Source organism: Pezoporus flaviventris, unplaced genomic scaffold (genome assembly GCF_033815535.1).
Source record: "Pezoporus flaviventris isolate CSIRO_AGI_PZ_B2104156 unplaced genomic scaffold, CSIRO_AGI_Pfla_v1 ptg000035l, whole genome shotgun sequence".
NCBI classification, from domain to species: domain Eukaryota; kingdom Metazoa; phylum Chordata; class Aves; order Psittaciformes; family Psittacidae; genus Pezoporus; species Pezoporus flaviventris.
In genome coordinates, this window is record NW_026892583.1 from 3,775,480 (window position 1) to 3,793,288 (window position 17,809).

General features: G+C 45.0%; 1 protein-coding gene across 3 annotated transcripts in view; it reads left to right on the top strand.

Annotated features, from left to right (window-relative positions):
• AMBRA1 (autophagy and beclin 1 regulator 1) overlaps window positions 1–17,809 on the top strand; it is a 130,714-nt gene that overhangs the window by 12,751 nt on the left and 100,154 nt on the right. For 2 of the 3 annotated variants that reach the window (XM_061462259.1, XM_061462260.1), the window contains exons 5-7: window positions 350–522; window positions 1,268–1,334; window positions 1,908–3,367. In XM_061462259.1, the coding sequence (XP_061318243.1) occupies window positions 350–522; window positions 1,268–1,334; window positions 1,908–3,367 (1,700 nt within the window). The remainder of the gene's footprint in view (window positions 1–349; window positions 523–1,267; window positions 1,335–1,907; window positions 3,368–17,809) is intronic. The other variant, XM_061462261.1, reaches the window with a different exon arrangement.

The window sequence follows — 17,809 nt, forward strand, 5'->3', positions numbered from 1 at the left end:
CGTGCTGTTTTTGTTCCACTGGGTATATCTGAACTCTTCATTAGAGAAGTTGCTGCTCTGCCAGTTGTGGTGACTGGCACAGGGACAAAACATGTATACATACCTGGTGGCTTTGAAATGCAGCATTTTTACAGGCTGCTTGAGACACATCTACGAAAATACATCTGTGGTCACTGTTGGAAGTAGCATTATGTCCTAGGCATGACATATGACCTTGCATGAGAGCAGCCATTGTTGTTGCCAAGAAAGCATGTCACTTCCATGCTCTAGGCAGAGTCTTGGAGAGATGGAAACCTAATGATCTTAAACTCTGTGATGAACTGCTTGTGATTCTTGACTCCTTATTCAGGGTGGAAGTGAGAGCTGGTTCACAGATAGCAACAATGCCATTGCATCGCTTGCTTTTCATCCTACGGCTCAGCTCTTGCTGATTGCAACTGCCAACGAGATACATTTCTGGGACTGGAGTCGTCGGGAGCCCTTTGCTGTGGTGAAAACAGCTAGTGAAATGGAGCGGGTCAGGTGAGTTCCTGCTTCCACGAAAGAGAACAGTTGTATGGGAAAAATGGTCACATTTGGGGAATGGGGGGGAATCCTCTGGGATGCTGCACTCAGGCAGTGGAGAGGGGTATTGCTTACAGCTCTTTGACTCAGCTGGTAGAAGGAGTTCTGTGGGCAGGAAAAAAAAGGCAATTGGAAAGACCAGATCAGCTCGGATGTTCAAATTTGTGCCAAATAAATGCCCAGAATCTACTTGATGTTCATTTGTCAGCTTAGTAATTAAACTTGTCAGCAATAAGTTGAGAGAACGCAGAAGTTGTTGGAAGAGAGTTGCTGAGCCATTGCTTTGATGCAGTTACAGAGGAAACTGCATTGCTGGAAACTTGATGCCTTCTTTTGAGCAGTTTGAAATAAGACAATGATTCAAAGTTAATTTCTCCCTTTGTACCAGTTTCCAGTTTATAATATACATACTCCTTAAAATTTCTTGGCTACTTCAACTAATACAGCAGTACTTGGTTCCAGCTTTTAACTTCTGTGTAGTGTTGCTGTAGACTATAAAATAGCTGCAGTCTTCAGCTTGATAAGTACGTTTCTTCTTAATACATAAACTTTCTGGCATCCTTCAGAAGAAGATGATGGTAACGTGGTAATGTTCTCACTGCAAATATTTCGCATGGGATTTTCTTCCCTGCTGTGTCCAGCTTCCTGTGTCAATGTGGAATGTGACCTGATGGTTAATACTCTGGCTCTGCTTTTGTTTTAGGCTGGTACGGTTTGATCCCTTGGGACACTACTTGCTCACAGCAATTGTTAACCCTTCTAACCAGCAGGTAAGGGGAATGTCTGTACCTGTGTTGATTGGCTAATGACAAGATGCTCTCCATACATTAACCCTAGTCTGTTCCTAAGCAGCCTTGTGCCTTTCTGCAAACCTGAAGTCCTAAGCCAAGTTCTGTCTCGCCTTAATTGGTCACATGAATGATCTCGTGTTACGTGCAGGGCTGTTAAAGACCTCTCCAAAGTGTTTGTTTTGCCCTCACTGTCTCATTAATAGTGGAACAGATGTCCCCAGTGGCCCTGCTGTTTCAGTTCTCTTGTGTCATTCTGCTGGATTTGAAGCTATGCAGGGTATTAACAATGCTCACTGCTGCTGACACTCAGGTGCTTGTGCTTCTGTTCATATGAATAGTGTATTGTCAAAGCTCGCTGGGCTGTAGAAGAGATCATTTGGATCCATAGAATGAACTCTGAAATAGTCTCACCTCTTTTCCTGCAAGTCAAGGCCTCTAGGAAGGAACTTGCTGCATCCTTTCATCTGGGATGGTAGCTGCCTTTCTGCTGTTTATTTGGAAGTATAGGATTTTGCTGTGGGGTGACTGAACTCTGACTCCTTCCCTCTGCAGAGTGATGAGGAAGTGGAAATCTCCGTGGACAGCACAGAGATGCCACATTACCGCCAGCGCGCTATCCTTCCGTCTCAGCCCGTGAGGCGCACACCCCTCCTTCACAACTTCCTGCATATGTTGTCCTCCCGCTCCTCTGGCATACAGGTGGGAGAGCAAAACAGTGTTCAAGACTCTGCTACCCCATCCCCTCCACCGCCTCCACCACCACCACCTCCGCCTCCAGCCAGTGAGAATTCAAGGGCATCTGTGTATAACAGGCTCCGAGAGCGTGTCAGCTATCCCACAGCAGAGTGCTGCCAGCACCTGGGGATGTTGTGCCTTTGCAGCCGATGCTCTAGTGCAAGACTTCCTTCTTCTCTCTTCCCACACCAGGAAAACGCACCCTCCACGTCTTCTGGGGCCACTGGCACTTCCTTCTCCTCTGTGCAGACAGAGCCTTATCAACCCCCAGAGCAGGCATCCGTAGCGCAGGAGGAGCAGGGTATACTTAACAGGCCCTCTGCTTTCAGCACAGTTCAGAGCAGCACTGCTGGCAACAGCCTGCGCAACCTTAGCCTGGGCCCCACGCGGAGGTCCCTCAGCGGGCCCTTGGCAGGCCATCAGTCCCGGTACCAACAGTCTGCAAGAGAGATGGCTTCAGGCTTAGGTGGGTCTGACTGGTCCAGGACAGTGCTGAACATGAGCTCTCGGTCAGAGCTGGAAGCCATGCCTCCCCCTAGGACCAGTGCCTCCTCCGTGAGCTTGCTGTCGGTGCTGAGACAGCAGGAGGGGGGTTCCCAGGCATCAGTCTATACCTCTGCAACAGAAGGGAGAGGCTTTCTGGCCCCAGGGGCTGAGGTGGACAGTGGTAGTAGTGCTGGCCCGAGCAATCCGGCCAGCATCCGTAATGAGCTCCAGTGTGATTTGAGGCGATTCTTCCTGGAATATGACCGGCTTCATGAGTTAGATCAGGGGATTGGTGGGGAGCCCAGCCAGTCGCAACAGGCTCAAGAAATGCTCAACAACAACATTGAGCCTGATCGGCCGGGTCCCTCCCATCAGCAGACTCCACACAGCAGTGAAAACAGTTCCAATTTGTCCCGGGGTCACCTGAACCGCTGTCGCGCTTGTCATAACCTGCTGACCTTTAACAATGACACGCTGCGCTGGGAGAGAAGCACGCCTAGCTACACACCAGGGCAGGTCCAGAGCACGTTTGAGGGTGTACCTCCAAATACCAGCCAGGTGCAGCCTGCAGAGAGAACCGAGGGCAGAGCTCCTGCCTCTGGCAGGCTGCAGCTGGGCAGCTCTTCCACCCCGCAGGAGGAGAGGACCGTGGGAGTGGTCTTTAACCAGGAGACGGGGCACTGGGAAAGAGTTTACAGCCAGTCGGCTTCAAGCAGACCTGGGAATGTATCACAGGAGGCCTTAAACCAGGAAATGCCTGAGGAAAGCTCAGAGGAGGATTCACTCAGGAGGTAAGATATATGCTTGGCCTTCCTCCTATTTTTGTTCTCTTACATCTTTCCCATCTAGTCTGAGTTTTTCAGTATTTTCAGAGTTAAAAACCTTTTCTCATGTGCTGTTTGTGTAGATACCTGGCATTGATGTCTTTTATAGCTGCCATTGTCATGGTGCAGATACATTCTGAAGATTGTTAAGGGTAGAGAGCAGACCTCTCAATAAGAAAGGAGGGTGGTAGTACAGGAGGCAAAAGGAAGGGGTCTGGCAGCTGATCCCTGAGGTGAGCCGTGCTCATGGTGTTTGTCATGCAGAAGGGTGGGAACCCAAGATGTGCTATGCTGTCCTTTGTACCCCATCCTGCTCTTGTTCCACATGGAGAATCTGCATGGAAAATTGCGCATGAGTAGTGACAATTGCTTTCTTCAGTGCTCTGTCTTGTTGATGTGGTTGTTGTGAAGTTGAAAGAGTTAACAGTCATTTTCTTGGCATTGTATGTAGGGCAAGAAAGGTCAAAGCTCTGTGCCTTTGGGCATATACCTTAGCTGTGGGTTAAACCTATGCAGTTGACTTGCCCTTGACAAAGAGGTAAGTTTTGAAAGTGGGTTTTGTTGACCCATATTTAGGATGAGACAGTTGGGAGCGTGCTGATCACTGCACATTTTAGGCTCTGCTTTAAGAAAGTGATTCTCTTTTGGAAGGACTTTATACATTTTTCACATGTGTTTCAAGAAACAACGAGCCAAATTGAACTTGCACCAGGAAGGATCTGTGCTTTGGGTGAAAGTGTCTCCCCTGGCTGGTATGGACGATTCAGCTACGTTGGCACTTTGGATAGGGTTTCCCTCCTGGGTTTCAGTTTGACATCCTCTCCATCAAGTGACGTGTTCTTGTCAGAGGAAAGGTCCAGTCTTGCTGTTTCTTGGAAATGGATGCTTTGTGCTGTAGGAAATCAAAGTTTCCAGGTTGGATGCAGATGTAACTGACTGAGGATGCTTTGTGCACAAGAGTGCCTGAGGAAAGGGAATTCTTTCCTCCTTCCTGCAGATAAGCTGATTATACTCAGGCTGGAACAGTGGCTGCCTTTCTTGTTCCTGTAGTTGCATAGCAAATTAGTGGTGGTGGTCATAAAATTACTCATCTGCTTCTAAATCCTTGTCCCAGTTTTTTTTAATAGCCTTCCACAATGAGAGTCTGAAGCTGATTACGTGGTAACTGCTGCTTTCTTGGGCCTGAACTTACCTGCCGTTGATTTAAATCATATCCTCCAGTCTCCTATTAAAGAGCAGAGGGTTGAGAAGGAGCTGACAGATTTAACTTTAAAATGGCACTTGAGTAAGTCTTGCATTACCTTTCTTTTGAAATAGCTTTGCCTGCTCATATAATGGCCACTGTGTGGCTTGTTTTCTGTGCTGAGGCATTGTAGCATCAGAAATAACGGGGACAAGTAGGTTTTTTATTGATCAGGCAGTTATCACATATATACATATAAGAATTGGATGAGATGCTGCCTAACAGCTGGAGTCCTGTGGCAAGACCTCTGGGTCGCTTTGCCTGTTGCTGTTACTGTAGCATCTGTGAAGGGTTAGTTGCCTACCTGGTCACCTGTGCAAATAGGTGCTTTTACTGAGGCATTAATTAGGAGTGTGTAGTTTGATGTGTGAACTGAATTCCAGGGGAACTCCTAAAAGATGAAACCTTTAGTGAAACTCTTTTGGCAGAGGTTGCTAAGAAGCTCATGGAGACGCCTTTCTTTTCCCAGTCTTCTGCTTCTGTTACTGGGCCTTTCTTAAGAATAAGCATGGCAGGGGTTTCTGCTTCCCCTCTAACTGGAGTTAACTGTACCTGAGGTAAGGAAGCTGGAAGCAGTGAGCAGTCTGGTATGAAACGCTCATGGCAGTTTCCTTGAAGTAAAACTTAATTTCCTTTCCTGTTAAACACATTGGGTGGACTTGGGAGACTTGAGGAACTTTTCCCCTTTAAAGAAACCCTGCATGTGGGATAGCCGTATCCTGCAGGTGTAATTTTCTGCCCTTCTCAAATTAGCTGTTCTTTTTTTCCTGATAGAGCAATAACAAGTCAACAAGCACACATTTACCTAATTTTTGCAGAGAATGAACATCCTCACACCAAATCTTCTTGTCTCCCAGACCTAGGGTGTGCCTCCACAATGGGAAGGGCTGGAACCACTCCCGCACAGCAAAGTCCAAAATGTCTGTTAACCTTTGCAGCCACAGAAGCATGCAAAGGGGTGGGTAAGGGTCATTAGATGTAAGCTGTGTAGTGCTGAAAGTGCTGGGGAAATAAGAGGGAGAGTAAGCCTTCAGTACAAGCGATAAGTGCATACACTTTCAGTCAATTTTGTGCCTATGGACCTCAGCTTAGTTCTAAGCATTGGGCATCCACGTATTTGCTTTGTAACCTGTCTTCTGTTCTTTGTCTCTCCATTAGATGTCCTCATTGGGCAATTGAGCTCTATTCAAAGGCCATCTGAAAAACTCAAAGATAACATTTTTACCTGGGAACTGTGTATATTCTCGTTTCCTCTCCATGGGCAGGATCCATTCCTTGACCTCTCTTGCCTGGCTGAGAAGTAGCTTGCTGGGAGGACATTGCCACAGAGGGTCAATTAAGTTAATAGGTATTTTAATGAAGGCTGTTCTTTGAATTCTGTTGATGCAGCTACGTCAGCTGGGTAGGGAGAGAATTTTGCCCTTTCTGATGATGCTGGGCTAATTATCTTGGGCTAATCACAAAGGCATTAAGAAGCATGTAATGAAGCTATTCCTGACTAACAGCTCTGGCACCTCTATTAGGAGGAACATGTCACTGGGAGCCTTGGCAGTACAGCAGTGCTGTCACATTCAGCTTGGCCTGAAAGCAGCATGGGCGTTGAGCTGTGTGCTTCTTGAAGCTGTTTCAGTGAGGTATGAAATTAGGGAAGGTTTATGGTCTACCTAAAGCAGAAGTTATTGAGACTGAGCTTCATCTTTTCCGATATTCTTCAGGCTGATCTCATTAATTCAAATGTAGGGTTTTTTCTTTGGATCTATCTTTGCACATTTCTAACATCAAAGTGAAAAGAGCTTCAGAAATCCCTGGAGTTGCCGTGTGAAATGTGCTGCATAAAATTGGTGTTACAAGCTATTGGCAAGATCTGCATGAAGGAAAGAACTGAGCAACAGATGATAGCTAGTTTAATTTTTCTATAACTTCATGTTAATTAAAAAATGGGTCGAGGAAGCATGTGTTAATACTGTAATCTTAGTGAGGGAAAAGATCTGCTCAGTACATTAAGCGGTTTGTGCTGTATGGGTGAATTCAGGCTTATAACGAAAAGTTGGAACTGGGATCGAAACAGGATTCTTTGAGTCAGCTGCTTGTTTGAGAGGAGCTAGTGCCACCTTCTAAGAAGGTGATATATATAATCCTAGCAGTGGTCTCCACTGAAATACATTTCAGCTCATCAGTTAGTGACAGGTACAGTGCAATGCTGACTAATAAAGCTGATCCATCTCTTCAAATGCCACCTCTTTGGTTGTTTTGACGCAAGTGATGTATACAGAACTAGTGTGTTATTACAAAACCCCACATCCTCTGGCTTTAAATCTGGTGGTGTTTCTGAGTTCTGGCATGGCACCTCAGGCCACAGTCTTTCTAGAAGGGATGCAAGGAGCAAGTAGTGGCATGTGGATCCCTGTTGGCGTGTTAAAATTTATCATGTGAAACAATCCCTAGAAAGGGGGAAAAGAAAAATGCACAAAGGGAAACTTGTCTTCTACACTTTCAAGATATAGTTGATTGTAATGTACTAAGGGGGCAATTCTGTTACTGTTTACCTGTCTCTTTTGACTAGAGATTTGGATGAATTACTGCAAATGAAAGATGAGTCCTGTCAGGCAGGTTTACATGAAGCCTGTGTTTCAGGAGGAAGTGCTTACTATCCTTATTCTTCCATTAAGAAGCTTTGTCTGGCAATTATGTTAAACCTCTGTAACCACTCCATTGCACTCATTTTAGAGGTCAAATTCTGCAGGCTGTATTATGAGTAACTTCTGTGCCTGTGACTTAAGAATGCATAATATTTTCACCTTGCCTCACCTATTTGGTTTGGCAGACAAGATCTGGACTGCTGAAGTTATCTTAAAATCTGAAAAGTCTTTTGAACTGTCCTGGGTGATGGTTTTGCCATGCACACAGGTAGGAAGGAGTGTATGTGAGATGGGGGAGTTTGTATTGTCTGGGGACACTTGTATAAACTGCTTTATTTTATTTGTGGGTGTATAAAAGGGCAGAGTCCACAATGCTGTGCAAATAATTGACCTGCTGAAGTTGCACAGCTTACTGAAGGCATTGCTTGTTGATGTGTTTCAGTCTGCTGGACGCACTGTGCACAAATGACATGTGCAGACCAGCTTCCCTGGAACCAGGTAACAGGGTCCAGGGTCAAGCTTCTGTCTTTCATTTTGTCAGCTCTTGCCTGAGGACTGTGGTCCCTCCTGCCTGCATTCTTGCTGCACAACAAGAACCCACTCGTTTTGTCCTGAGCTTAAGATTGTGTTGCACTCAGCCTGGATGAGAAATAGGATTGTGAATGTGATCCAGGAGTCAGTGCTGTACACTGCAACTCAGTTTGACTGTGTTGTTTTTCCCTTAGAAGGGTTTAAATGCTCTCCCTGTAGTTTCATATGCTAGTGGACCTTCATGCCTCGCTCTTGTAGAGGCCTGACATAACACTAGGTAGGTGCAGCAGGGTGGAAGTGGTGGTACAGTTCCCACCTGCCTGGGCATTGCAGTGACCCCAACTCATATCACATCTCACTTCAGTCTTGATGCCCTTTCTGGCAACACGTAGCTCTCTGTAGTTACAGCAGGTATGCAAAGAAATGGCTCTTCTTTTCCCATCTTATTTCCATATTGCTTTGCTGCCACAAGGGGGTAATGTTGCTTTTCCTCCTTGCTTTTTGACTCCTTGTGGAACCTGAAAGTTTCTGAGTCCTTGCATAAGGAAAACAAGGTAACTTGAGGACCCTCTTGCCCCCCTACACTCCCCCAGTCGTAAATTGCAGTTTATCCCCTTAGTTACCATATGTTTACAAGTTCTTCAGTGTCTGGGGAAAGGCATGAATGGGGATCCAGAGGGGAAATGGCTCTCATGCAGAATGCAGTGAGGGGAGGAGCTTTTCTAAGGGTTTGAAAGGGATAGATGTACATCTCGGGTGAGCAGGTACTTTGTGATACCCAAATACCCAAGAGCTAGTGCTGTAAAAGACCTGCCAAGTTTGCAGAATTTGCCAACTTGGCAGAAATGGTCTGGACTTCTTGCTCATTGCCTACTAAGCCTGGAGCAGACTTCTCTTTGCTGTCTGTCTTCTCAAAGGTTTCGTTTGCATTTAAATGGTTGCTCATCCATCCTCAGAAGACTTCCGTAACATGGGGTGTATTTTGTGGATGATTGCTTGGCAGTTGTTGACTGGAGTCTGGACAGTCACTTTTTCCACAGGGCTGTGTTTATTTTCTCATTCAAGTATGCCTTGAGCTGTTACCTAAGGTTTTGGGCTTTTCCCAAAGAAGGCTCTGAATATGTTTGGGCAAATAAGCATGGCTTACTCATGATCTCTTTTGGCTCTGATTTGTAGATAGGGTGTTCACTTGTGATGGAACTGGGACCAGTCTGTGATTAAAGTAGATAGACAGGGTAGGAACATCTCTATTCCTGCCCAGCAGTGGTGAGTGCTGTATGCGAAATGGAAAAGAGCACAGTCACTTTTACACCTTGTTCTTGAGTTCGTGCTGGAGCCTGAGCTTCTGGGTTGTGATTTAAATGGTGAGGCTGTTCAGCTCTCTGCATATATTAGTGTCTGGTAGCCTTCTCGCTGTGCAGTGCACTGAATGAAAAGGTGCATGTCACTCATACCCTAGCCTTAAAAACAAAACAAGCAGAACACTTCCTTGCCCCCTGCCGTGGGTACAGAGTTGCCTACTAGGAGGCAGCTCTGTAAGCAAAATCTACCACCTAAATATGAGAGTAGTGCTACTCCCTGTACTTTATTTTTCAGGGGGGAGGAGGGAGCTAAAGCAGGAGGGAATTGCCTTGCCTAAAGCTACAAACTGCATCTTGTGATGGAGACAGAACACGTACCTAGTGTATTCCATCTTGTTTTGTTCCTTGTTTCACAAAACACATGCTGTTACTATTTTTTTCCTAATTGCTTACAGCAGTTGTGGCTTATTCAAGTATTTAATATCTATTGCGGCAGTGATGTGTTGAGTTCACTGGAAAAGGGGGAGTTAAGCAGGAGGAGGGCACATCTCTTAGCTGTGCAGAAGAGAATAATGGTGCTGGCTGCTCAGACTGCACATCGGTGGGGATGTGGCCTGTGCCCAGTCTAAATGGATCTACCCAATATCATTTCTCCCCATCGCTTGCATTCAGGCCTGTTATTTGTAGCAACCTTGCTAGCTTGGTGTCCTGGCATTTGTTCAGCATTTTGTTTAAGCTTATGGTCTGTAGACCTCACCTGTGCTGTGGAAAGTAGGATTTTCTGGCAAGCCGTGTCACCTCTATGTGTAATGTAGTAGGTTTGGAAAAGGTTATGCTGTGCTGCTTTCCGTTTTGGTAAGAAATAATTCCAGAGGTGCTCATTACAGTTCTTGAAAATGATGGTGGTAAAGGAATATCTCAAGTAGTTAGTGAGGAACAGTGGGGTAAGTAGAAGTTATGAATGGATTTGCAAGCAGAGCCAAGAGGTTCAAAACTGAAGTGATAAGGTGACATAAACAGTCAGACATGATCACCAGGTGTATTTATGGGGGATATGTGCTGGCTGTGGACAAACATGGCGAGTATTTGTTTGGACTTCTCTAAAAATGGAAAATACAAGTGAGTTTTATCCTGAGAATGCCACCACAGCCTGAACTGTTGGAGAGGCTGCCGTGGTATCTGAATGGTTGGTTGATGTGTACGTGAGCTCTGAGGTTATTATTGCTGCTGCCCTTCCAGCTTTGTGGTTGTTTTCAACAGCCTGTTGTCTCCATGTGGGCAGGAAGGACTTGGTTTGACTGACGTGGTAGAAGTTTCAGCTCTTCACTGTGCTCTTAGTTGTGTAGAAGAACAAGGGAAAGAGGTGCCTGTTTTCTTGCACAAATGTTCCTCCCCACGCCTTTGCTGGTTTCTTGATTTAAGAATAATATAAGGTTGCTAGAGCCCTTTTACTTCATTAATGAGAGCTGGTGGGGGAAAAAATGATGCCTTGTGCTTTCCCTCTTGCAGTGACTAATAGAGGTCACCCCCTGCTGCTGAGATTCCCGAGTACTTTGGAAAGCTGAGCATGAGTCTTTGCCAAACTTGCAGAAAGCCTTGGGCCTTCTTTTCTTTTTCTTTGCTGGAATTGAAATATATGGCAATGACTGTAGCACACAAAAAGATATTCTTTTCCCCATGTTATTCTTGCAGCACTTGGCTTGCAAACTAAGCCAGTACATAAATAACTGTTTTCTCAGGTACTTTCATGGTGTTTCCCTAGTTGAAACACTGCCTTTCTCCCACCTCTTCTTTGTAGACCAGCCCTAGCAATGAGGCATTCACCTCTAAATCTCCTGCAATCTCCACGGAACAGACCTGTTTCTCTATAGGTGTCTGTCTATGGGACTGTTCTGGGACTTCTCTTTTTGTTCACCTACCGGGGCATGGCAGCAAAGGGAACTTGTTGAAACTGAATTCCAGTGATGTTTCTCATGAGACTGGAGGAGCTGCATGCTTCCAAACTGGCTTACTCTTCTGCTTCTACTGAGGAGAAGTGACATCTAGAGTTGGGTGGGTTGTTTTGGGTGTAGTTTTTGTGATGCTTGTTTTGTTTTGTTAGGTTTTTTTGAGGAAGGCCTATATATGAGATGACCATACAACAGCTATCTTAGATAAACACAGATTGCTTAGAAGTTGAAAGACAGCTGACTTGAAACAGATAGCTATTTGAGGATACCATAAAACATACCAGCTCTCAGCTTTCCTGCAGACACAGAAGTGTGAATAGCTTCCTTCTCTTGAAAGCTGTCCCTTGTTAGGCTGGCTTTCTCCTGTGCTTCTCTGATTGTGGCTCCCCTCATCCAGCTGCTGCAGCTTGAGCATGTCCAGACAAGTTCCCTTGACCTGCAGCAGTTGCTCCTGTTCCCATTTTTTACTTCTGTGCATTGAGTTCATGTACTTGTAGTGTTCTGTCTAGGGAATGATGCTTAACTCGTGATGTCTTTGACATGCTTAAGCTGTCTAGCTGTGATTTCTAGAGCTTGTTGTCTGGCTTAAGATAAGTGATGTTAATGGTTTGGTTTTCCTTTTGATAAGAAACAAGTTATAGGCAGGCCCTCAGACCCTCTATTTCAGGCTTGCTTAGCTAAAAGCTCTCTGTAGCTTTCTTGAGTGTGGGGAGGAGCTGGCAGTATAGTGTGCCTCTTTTCTCATGCTAATACAAGCCCTTAATCGTTAGATGTGCAGTCACATATATTGCGTACGTGCATTCATTCTTCACGCTCTTTATACATGCACACAGCACGGTGTGCCTAGGGACAAAGTGCCCTCATCCAATTATTCACTCCTTATTACAGAACGTGGGCTGGAGAACTTGCAGTAGAGCAGCATGCAGCTACTCTCTGGGCCTGGAGCAAGAGAAGGAGGACTTGTGATCTGACTCAGTAATACAAGTGTAACCAAAATAGTGATGACTCTCCATCTCTCCAGTTGAGCCATTCTGCTCTGTTGAATAGCTAACGTGCATTTGAAACATTTTCCACATACATATTTAACTGCTTGTGCCAAATGGCTGTTTGTGTGATGATGTAACTGACCCCCCTCCCTTGCTCTTCTTGAGAAAGCACCTGCTGGAACTGAAGGTTGTGAATAAACAGGGTTCCTTATCTGCCAGGAAACTGACTCATTTTTCTGCTTGAAATGTATTAAGGAGAAGCAAATGCTTCTCCTGCCTTCCTGAAGTGGGAGGGGTAGGTTAAGTGGCTGAACTGCCCTGCCAGTCATCTCTTGACCCGACTCTCTTCATTACTCCAGCTTGAACAAGAGCACTTTAAAGGAAGTGATTGATGTGTGGTAGGACCTCTGTTTTCATAGCCTTAGAAGCCTATGGAGATAACGATATGGCTTCTGCCCCCTCAGGAAAGACACCTCCTCTTCAGTTCCCTATGGAGAAACAGGAGCCCTATGTAATTATCCCAGAAGCTGACGCAGATCTGTGTGCGTGGGTAAGCAGAGATTTCTGCTGTCCACACGATCTCTGGTTTTGGGAACTCCCAGAACAAGAGAATTTGAAGCTGACATTATGTATATGAAGGGAGGTAGAAGAGCCCTCAGGAGAGTTAAGCTGTCTGCACGCTGAGGAAGTTCAGTGCATTGGCTATGTTCTGGCTATCATTTCAAGCCTGTTATCATATGATGACTAGGAACTGATTCTCTCTAGCTGAATTTCTGGTGTAATCATGTTGCTAAGGGCCTAGGTGGATGAATGTGATGTCTTGTCTGCAGATTGACTGAGGTACCTGCCCCATTCTGAGCACTGGTATACAGCTGCCACTCTAGAGCAAAATAGCACATGGAGTAACTTAAGCTGATTAAGATTGCTTATCTTTTCCCTGCTCCTCAAGTTTTGCCCCTGCAACAAAGATGTTGCTGAAGTGCAATGTCTTTCATCATTCTTCTCGTATTGGAGTTATTGCCAAATTAATCACTGCGGCCATAGCTGCTCTTGACCCTTTTAATGTCTATCATGGATACGTGTTTCCACTCTCCTGTTGAAATAACACATTAATCATTCCCTGGGTGCTGTATGATGAGGACCTCTGCATAATGCTCACTCATCTTTGGTTCTGATGCATGGCCTTTGTCAGCAAGTGAAGTAATAGGTTAACAGTGTGACCTTGGGTTCGCTTAAAATCTGTTATCTTCTTCAGAACCACTGACCCTTCCCTTTGATGAGCTCCAAAGGTGGTGTTTGACTCCTGTGGTGTCAGGTGATAAATGGAAGTTGAAGTTCCGTGTCCAAGAGCAGGGATGCAGTAATAGCACAATTCATCATGTGGCATTACTTTCTAGTTAAACTGAAGCAGGTAAACCTTAAAAGGGTTAAACATGTTCTTCTTGAAACTCTGCTTCCTGCCTTGTGACTAGGAGAGCTCAAATCCAAATGCTTGTCTCTGCTGTTCAGACTTTTTTATCTGCAGTTCTTGTGTTGTGCAATTGTACTCCTTTTCCCTGTGCTCTTTCCCAAATGTACTCCTTCACATCCTGGCTGAAGACCTGATGTGCTGTCTGTTTTCTGACTGAGAAAACCTTACAGCTTGTTTTCTACAGGATTCTTGCCCAGAATCAGTGAAGGAGGGTTTTTTTTTTGGTAACTTTTCTCTCCTGTAGGAAGCCTGCTTCTCTGACAGCTCCACACCTCCAGCTGGGAAGGATGTCTTCTCTGTCCCTGGTTGCCCTTCAGAGTTAGCACAAGTGTTTTTCCTTACAAGCAGACTAGAGCGTTCTACAAAGGCCATGCATGGAGTGTACCTGTGATCACATACTGCACCTTTGTTGTTGCTGATTTCCCTAAAGAAAGGAAATTTTCTTGCAAATGGCATTCATTATGTGGAATAAGTTCAAAGAGAAAAAAAGGTGATCAGAAGAATGCCTGACAGGGCTTGGATACTCGTAAGAAAGGCAGCCACCAGCTCTTTCCTCACTGAGGGGGGAGTTGTGAGCAAGGGGATGGAGGAGCTAACTTGGATACCTGCCGAAGTGAGTGTTGAGGTTTTCATCAGGAGTGAAATGCTCAAGATATTTATCTCTTGCAGATGGTTACAATTATCTTAAGAAAAGTTTGACCATTTTGTCTGACTGTTTCTTCTCTTCTAATCGTCTGCTTCTGACCTGTCTTAATTAAATCTTGATGCCAGGCTGACTGTGTCTAACCATAACCATGCGAAAGCTGAAACAGTCTAGAAATGTTAACTTAGAGGTATCAGAGCAGATTATGTTAAGGACTTAATTTTAGAAATCATTTTTTCAGGCAATCTTTAGAACTGCATACTGATTGCTTTTTTATTTTAAGCTTGAATATGAAGCTGGTGATGGCAATAATGTTTTTCTCTTTGACAAGAACTACAAAACTTTCATGGAAAATGAAGCTGTGGAACAAAACACTTGATGGTTTCTGCTTACGTGTTTCAATTTGTGCTTTGAAAGTAGGAGACAATACAGAGAGGTCTGAAATAATTTTCCCCTATTGTTCTGAGAAAAGGGAAGGGAAAAATCTCAGGCAAGTGGATTGAGTTGGCTGAGTTTTGGTTAGAACAGTTTTGTAGTATTCTATCAAATCGGAAGTGATCTCCAAGAACTGATGTGGTTTGTTAGCAGTTAATAATTGAGCATTCATCTGTCTTCATGCTTCAGCCTTCTTGTTATCTTTAGTTAAACATTGCTTTGCCCTAAGAGAGGAGATGACTGAAGGAAATCTAGTTTTAAATTGTTGCTATTCTCTACATTCATATGAGGAGCCAGGGGAGCACATACACAGGGACAAGCACTCAGAAGAACTGAGCAGTGGCTGTAAATTGGAGTGCTGAAAAAGAGATGTAATATGAAGCATTGCAGTAATTTTGCTTCCAAATGGATAATATAAAAGCCTTTCCAGGGAAGATACAAAACTCATAGAAGCTGCCAGTGTTAATAGAGTTCTGCTTCAAAGGATAACTATGAATTCCTCTCTTAAGCTCTTTTCATATCTGAAGGCTGGGACTGTGGAAAGTGCGCTTCATTTTACTGGTTTGTTCTGGTTGTTGGAGTGCTGCAGCAGCTCAGGAGGATGGCAGCTGACTGAAAACCTTTTGATTTTTTAGGAAGCTAAGGCTCGGTGCTGTTTGTTAGTGCCCCACTTTTGGATGGGGAGGAAAGCCCTTCCCTCAGTGTTGCTTGGAGTAGTGCTACTCAGTGACGCGTGTGCTGTGACAGCAAATCTAAGTAAGATGTGTAGGAATTGCATATACTTAGAAACTGAGAAGTTGAACTTGCTGCATTTAAGGATCTTCTCAAAGCTTGCTGGAATGAATCACTCTGTCCCAGGAGGCTTTGGTGGTGATCCTCACCCCTGTGGGGAGAGTGCGGGTATAGTGCCATGGCTGACGTGCTGTGAGGAGGCTGCTTCGTGACTTTTTTCCCCTTGAGCTGTAGCTTCTGGCATCCAGCTGCTTCATTCCCGAGAAATTCCCCTTTCCTGCTTGCAGTGTCTTGTGTGCATGCACTCTTTGTCTCTTCCCTGCTCTAAAGCTGCCCTGTAACTTGGACCTTTCTTCCCTTTCGCCCTTGCCAGTAGTTGCTCCTGTTTGCAGACCTGAGGTAACAGAGTGGTCGTAGAGCGTTTGTTCTGTAACTACTGGTGTCTGATAGAAAGAAGTGTCTGTTGAGATCCCAGTGCTGCTGAACAGAGGCAATTTGTATCTTCTCGTAGTAGTTTTAATAACTAAAAAATAAACCAACAAAACCCCCTACAATTTCCCTCCTGTTTTATCAAGCCAGACCAGAAGCATCTTTCAGGGTGAGCAGAGTTAATCTTCATCATTGCAGCATTGACTGACAACCTGGAGGATGATAATGTGTGATTTTTATTTTTTTTTTTCTGGTGAGCGGGGGAGGAGAGTGGAAATTGCAGTTTCTCTACTAATTGTACTTTAGATGTCATTTGTGACAATTTCATATTGTCTAGACAGAGGGAGCGGAGCAATTGCTTCCACAGAGCCTAGTGTTAGCCTGTTATATATCTGGGTAGCAAAAATGGGGGGTGTAGGAGAGGAAGAGGGTGCTGTAAGCTCCAGAGAAGATTCAGGAGTCAAGCATGATCTACTGAAGTGTTTCAAAGGGGGATGCAAGCAATATGCATTTCTGTTCTTTTTGCGTGCTTCTCTGTTGGAAAGTCAGACCTTTAGTGGCTCGCAGTTCCTTGTTACAGAGCTGTTTCTGTTCATCCATGGATTATGTTTATCCTCCTTAATGGAATTGCTCCAAACCTCAGCATTTACCGTGGTAGGATATTGGGCTACACTTTGGCTTACTGAAAACAAATAGTCTGTGTTTCTTCTGGGAATTTGGGTGACAAAAGCTACAAACGTGGCACCAAAGACTTGATAGAGTGCAACATGACTTACTTCAGATAAATGTATCTGTGCCTTCCTGGGGGACCATAGGTTACACTACCAGTGTCACAGATGGGACACTTTATTGATGCTTTTAGCAGTGGATCTGTTATTGAACCCATTTGTCAGTACCAAGTGCATTTGGATCCGTAGCCTGGGCCTCCAGGGCTCAGTCTGGAATGAGTTACTTAAGTAATATATTTTATTTGTGTTTAGCACTCTGGTTTCAGTATGGATATTGTTATTCTCTATAGCATTAAGTGCAGAGATGGTCTGTCTGGGTCTCATGAGACTGGGCATCGCCTTGGTTTGGTTTTTTCCTACTACTTTTATTTATAACCACCTGTTCATTGCCCTGTGATCTGACAGAGCACGCTTGTAGGACAACTAAGAACCACCAACCACGCTTAAAGTCACCTATAGCTTTTAGCAGTTACCATTAACTGGGTTATCCTTGTCCACCTGATCTGAATGTGGCCCTTGTATGTGGCTTGTGTGCCTTGGTGTGAGATTGCTCTTGGAAGGCTCTGCTGGAAAGGCTGCCTTAGCTGAGATTGTTCAACTCGGAGCAGCCTCAGAGAGGGTCCTGGGGGCTGTGTTTAATGGAGTACACTTGTCAACTTGCTCCCTACAACTCCGTTACTACTGGTCATCTTAGGGTGTCTTTATGGTGAAGGAGGTTCTCCTAAAGCAGCAGCCTCCTGCTGCTTCCTAAGTTGCAGGCTGTTAGGTAAAATCACAGGGATTTACCTGGATATCCACCCGTTCTGTAGCTCAGGAAACTCTTGGTTTGTGTTTTACCTAAGTAACACATATCAGCTCTCATCTGGGGTGCCAGGTGCCTGGTGGAGCAAGGCCTTCAAGTACTTATTTCAAGGATCAGATGGGTTGTAGAGGTGAGAACTGTAGATTCCCTGAAGTGCTGTTCCCAAGCCAAGTGGTGGCAGGCCCACACCAAGTTACTACAATGTGCACCCTGCTCCTGCTTTCACACCCTTCTGGGGTCCTCTGGTTGGTACTCTTTCCTTCAATGCAGCTGCTGGCTGCTTTCTGAAGGTGACCCTTCTAAGTCAATGGTATTCTCAAACAATTGCCAGCCTTTCCAAAGCTGAGAGGAGGAATATGGCTGAAGAGTACCTGGAGACTGCTGCACTGGTCATTTTGTGTTGTAGCTCTTGATTTTGCTGTGTCATTTAATGGATAGACCCTGAAAGGTCAGTAAAGAAGGCGGCATGTAGAGGTGCCACTGTCTTTCCCAACCCTCTTTTCTGCTAGGAAAGAGTGTG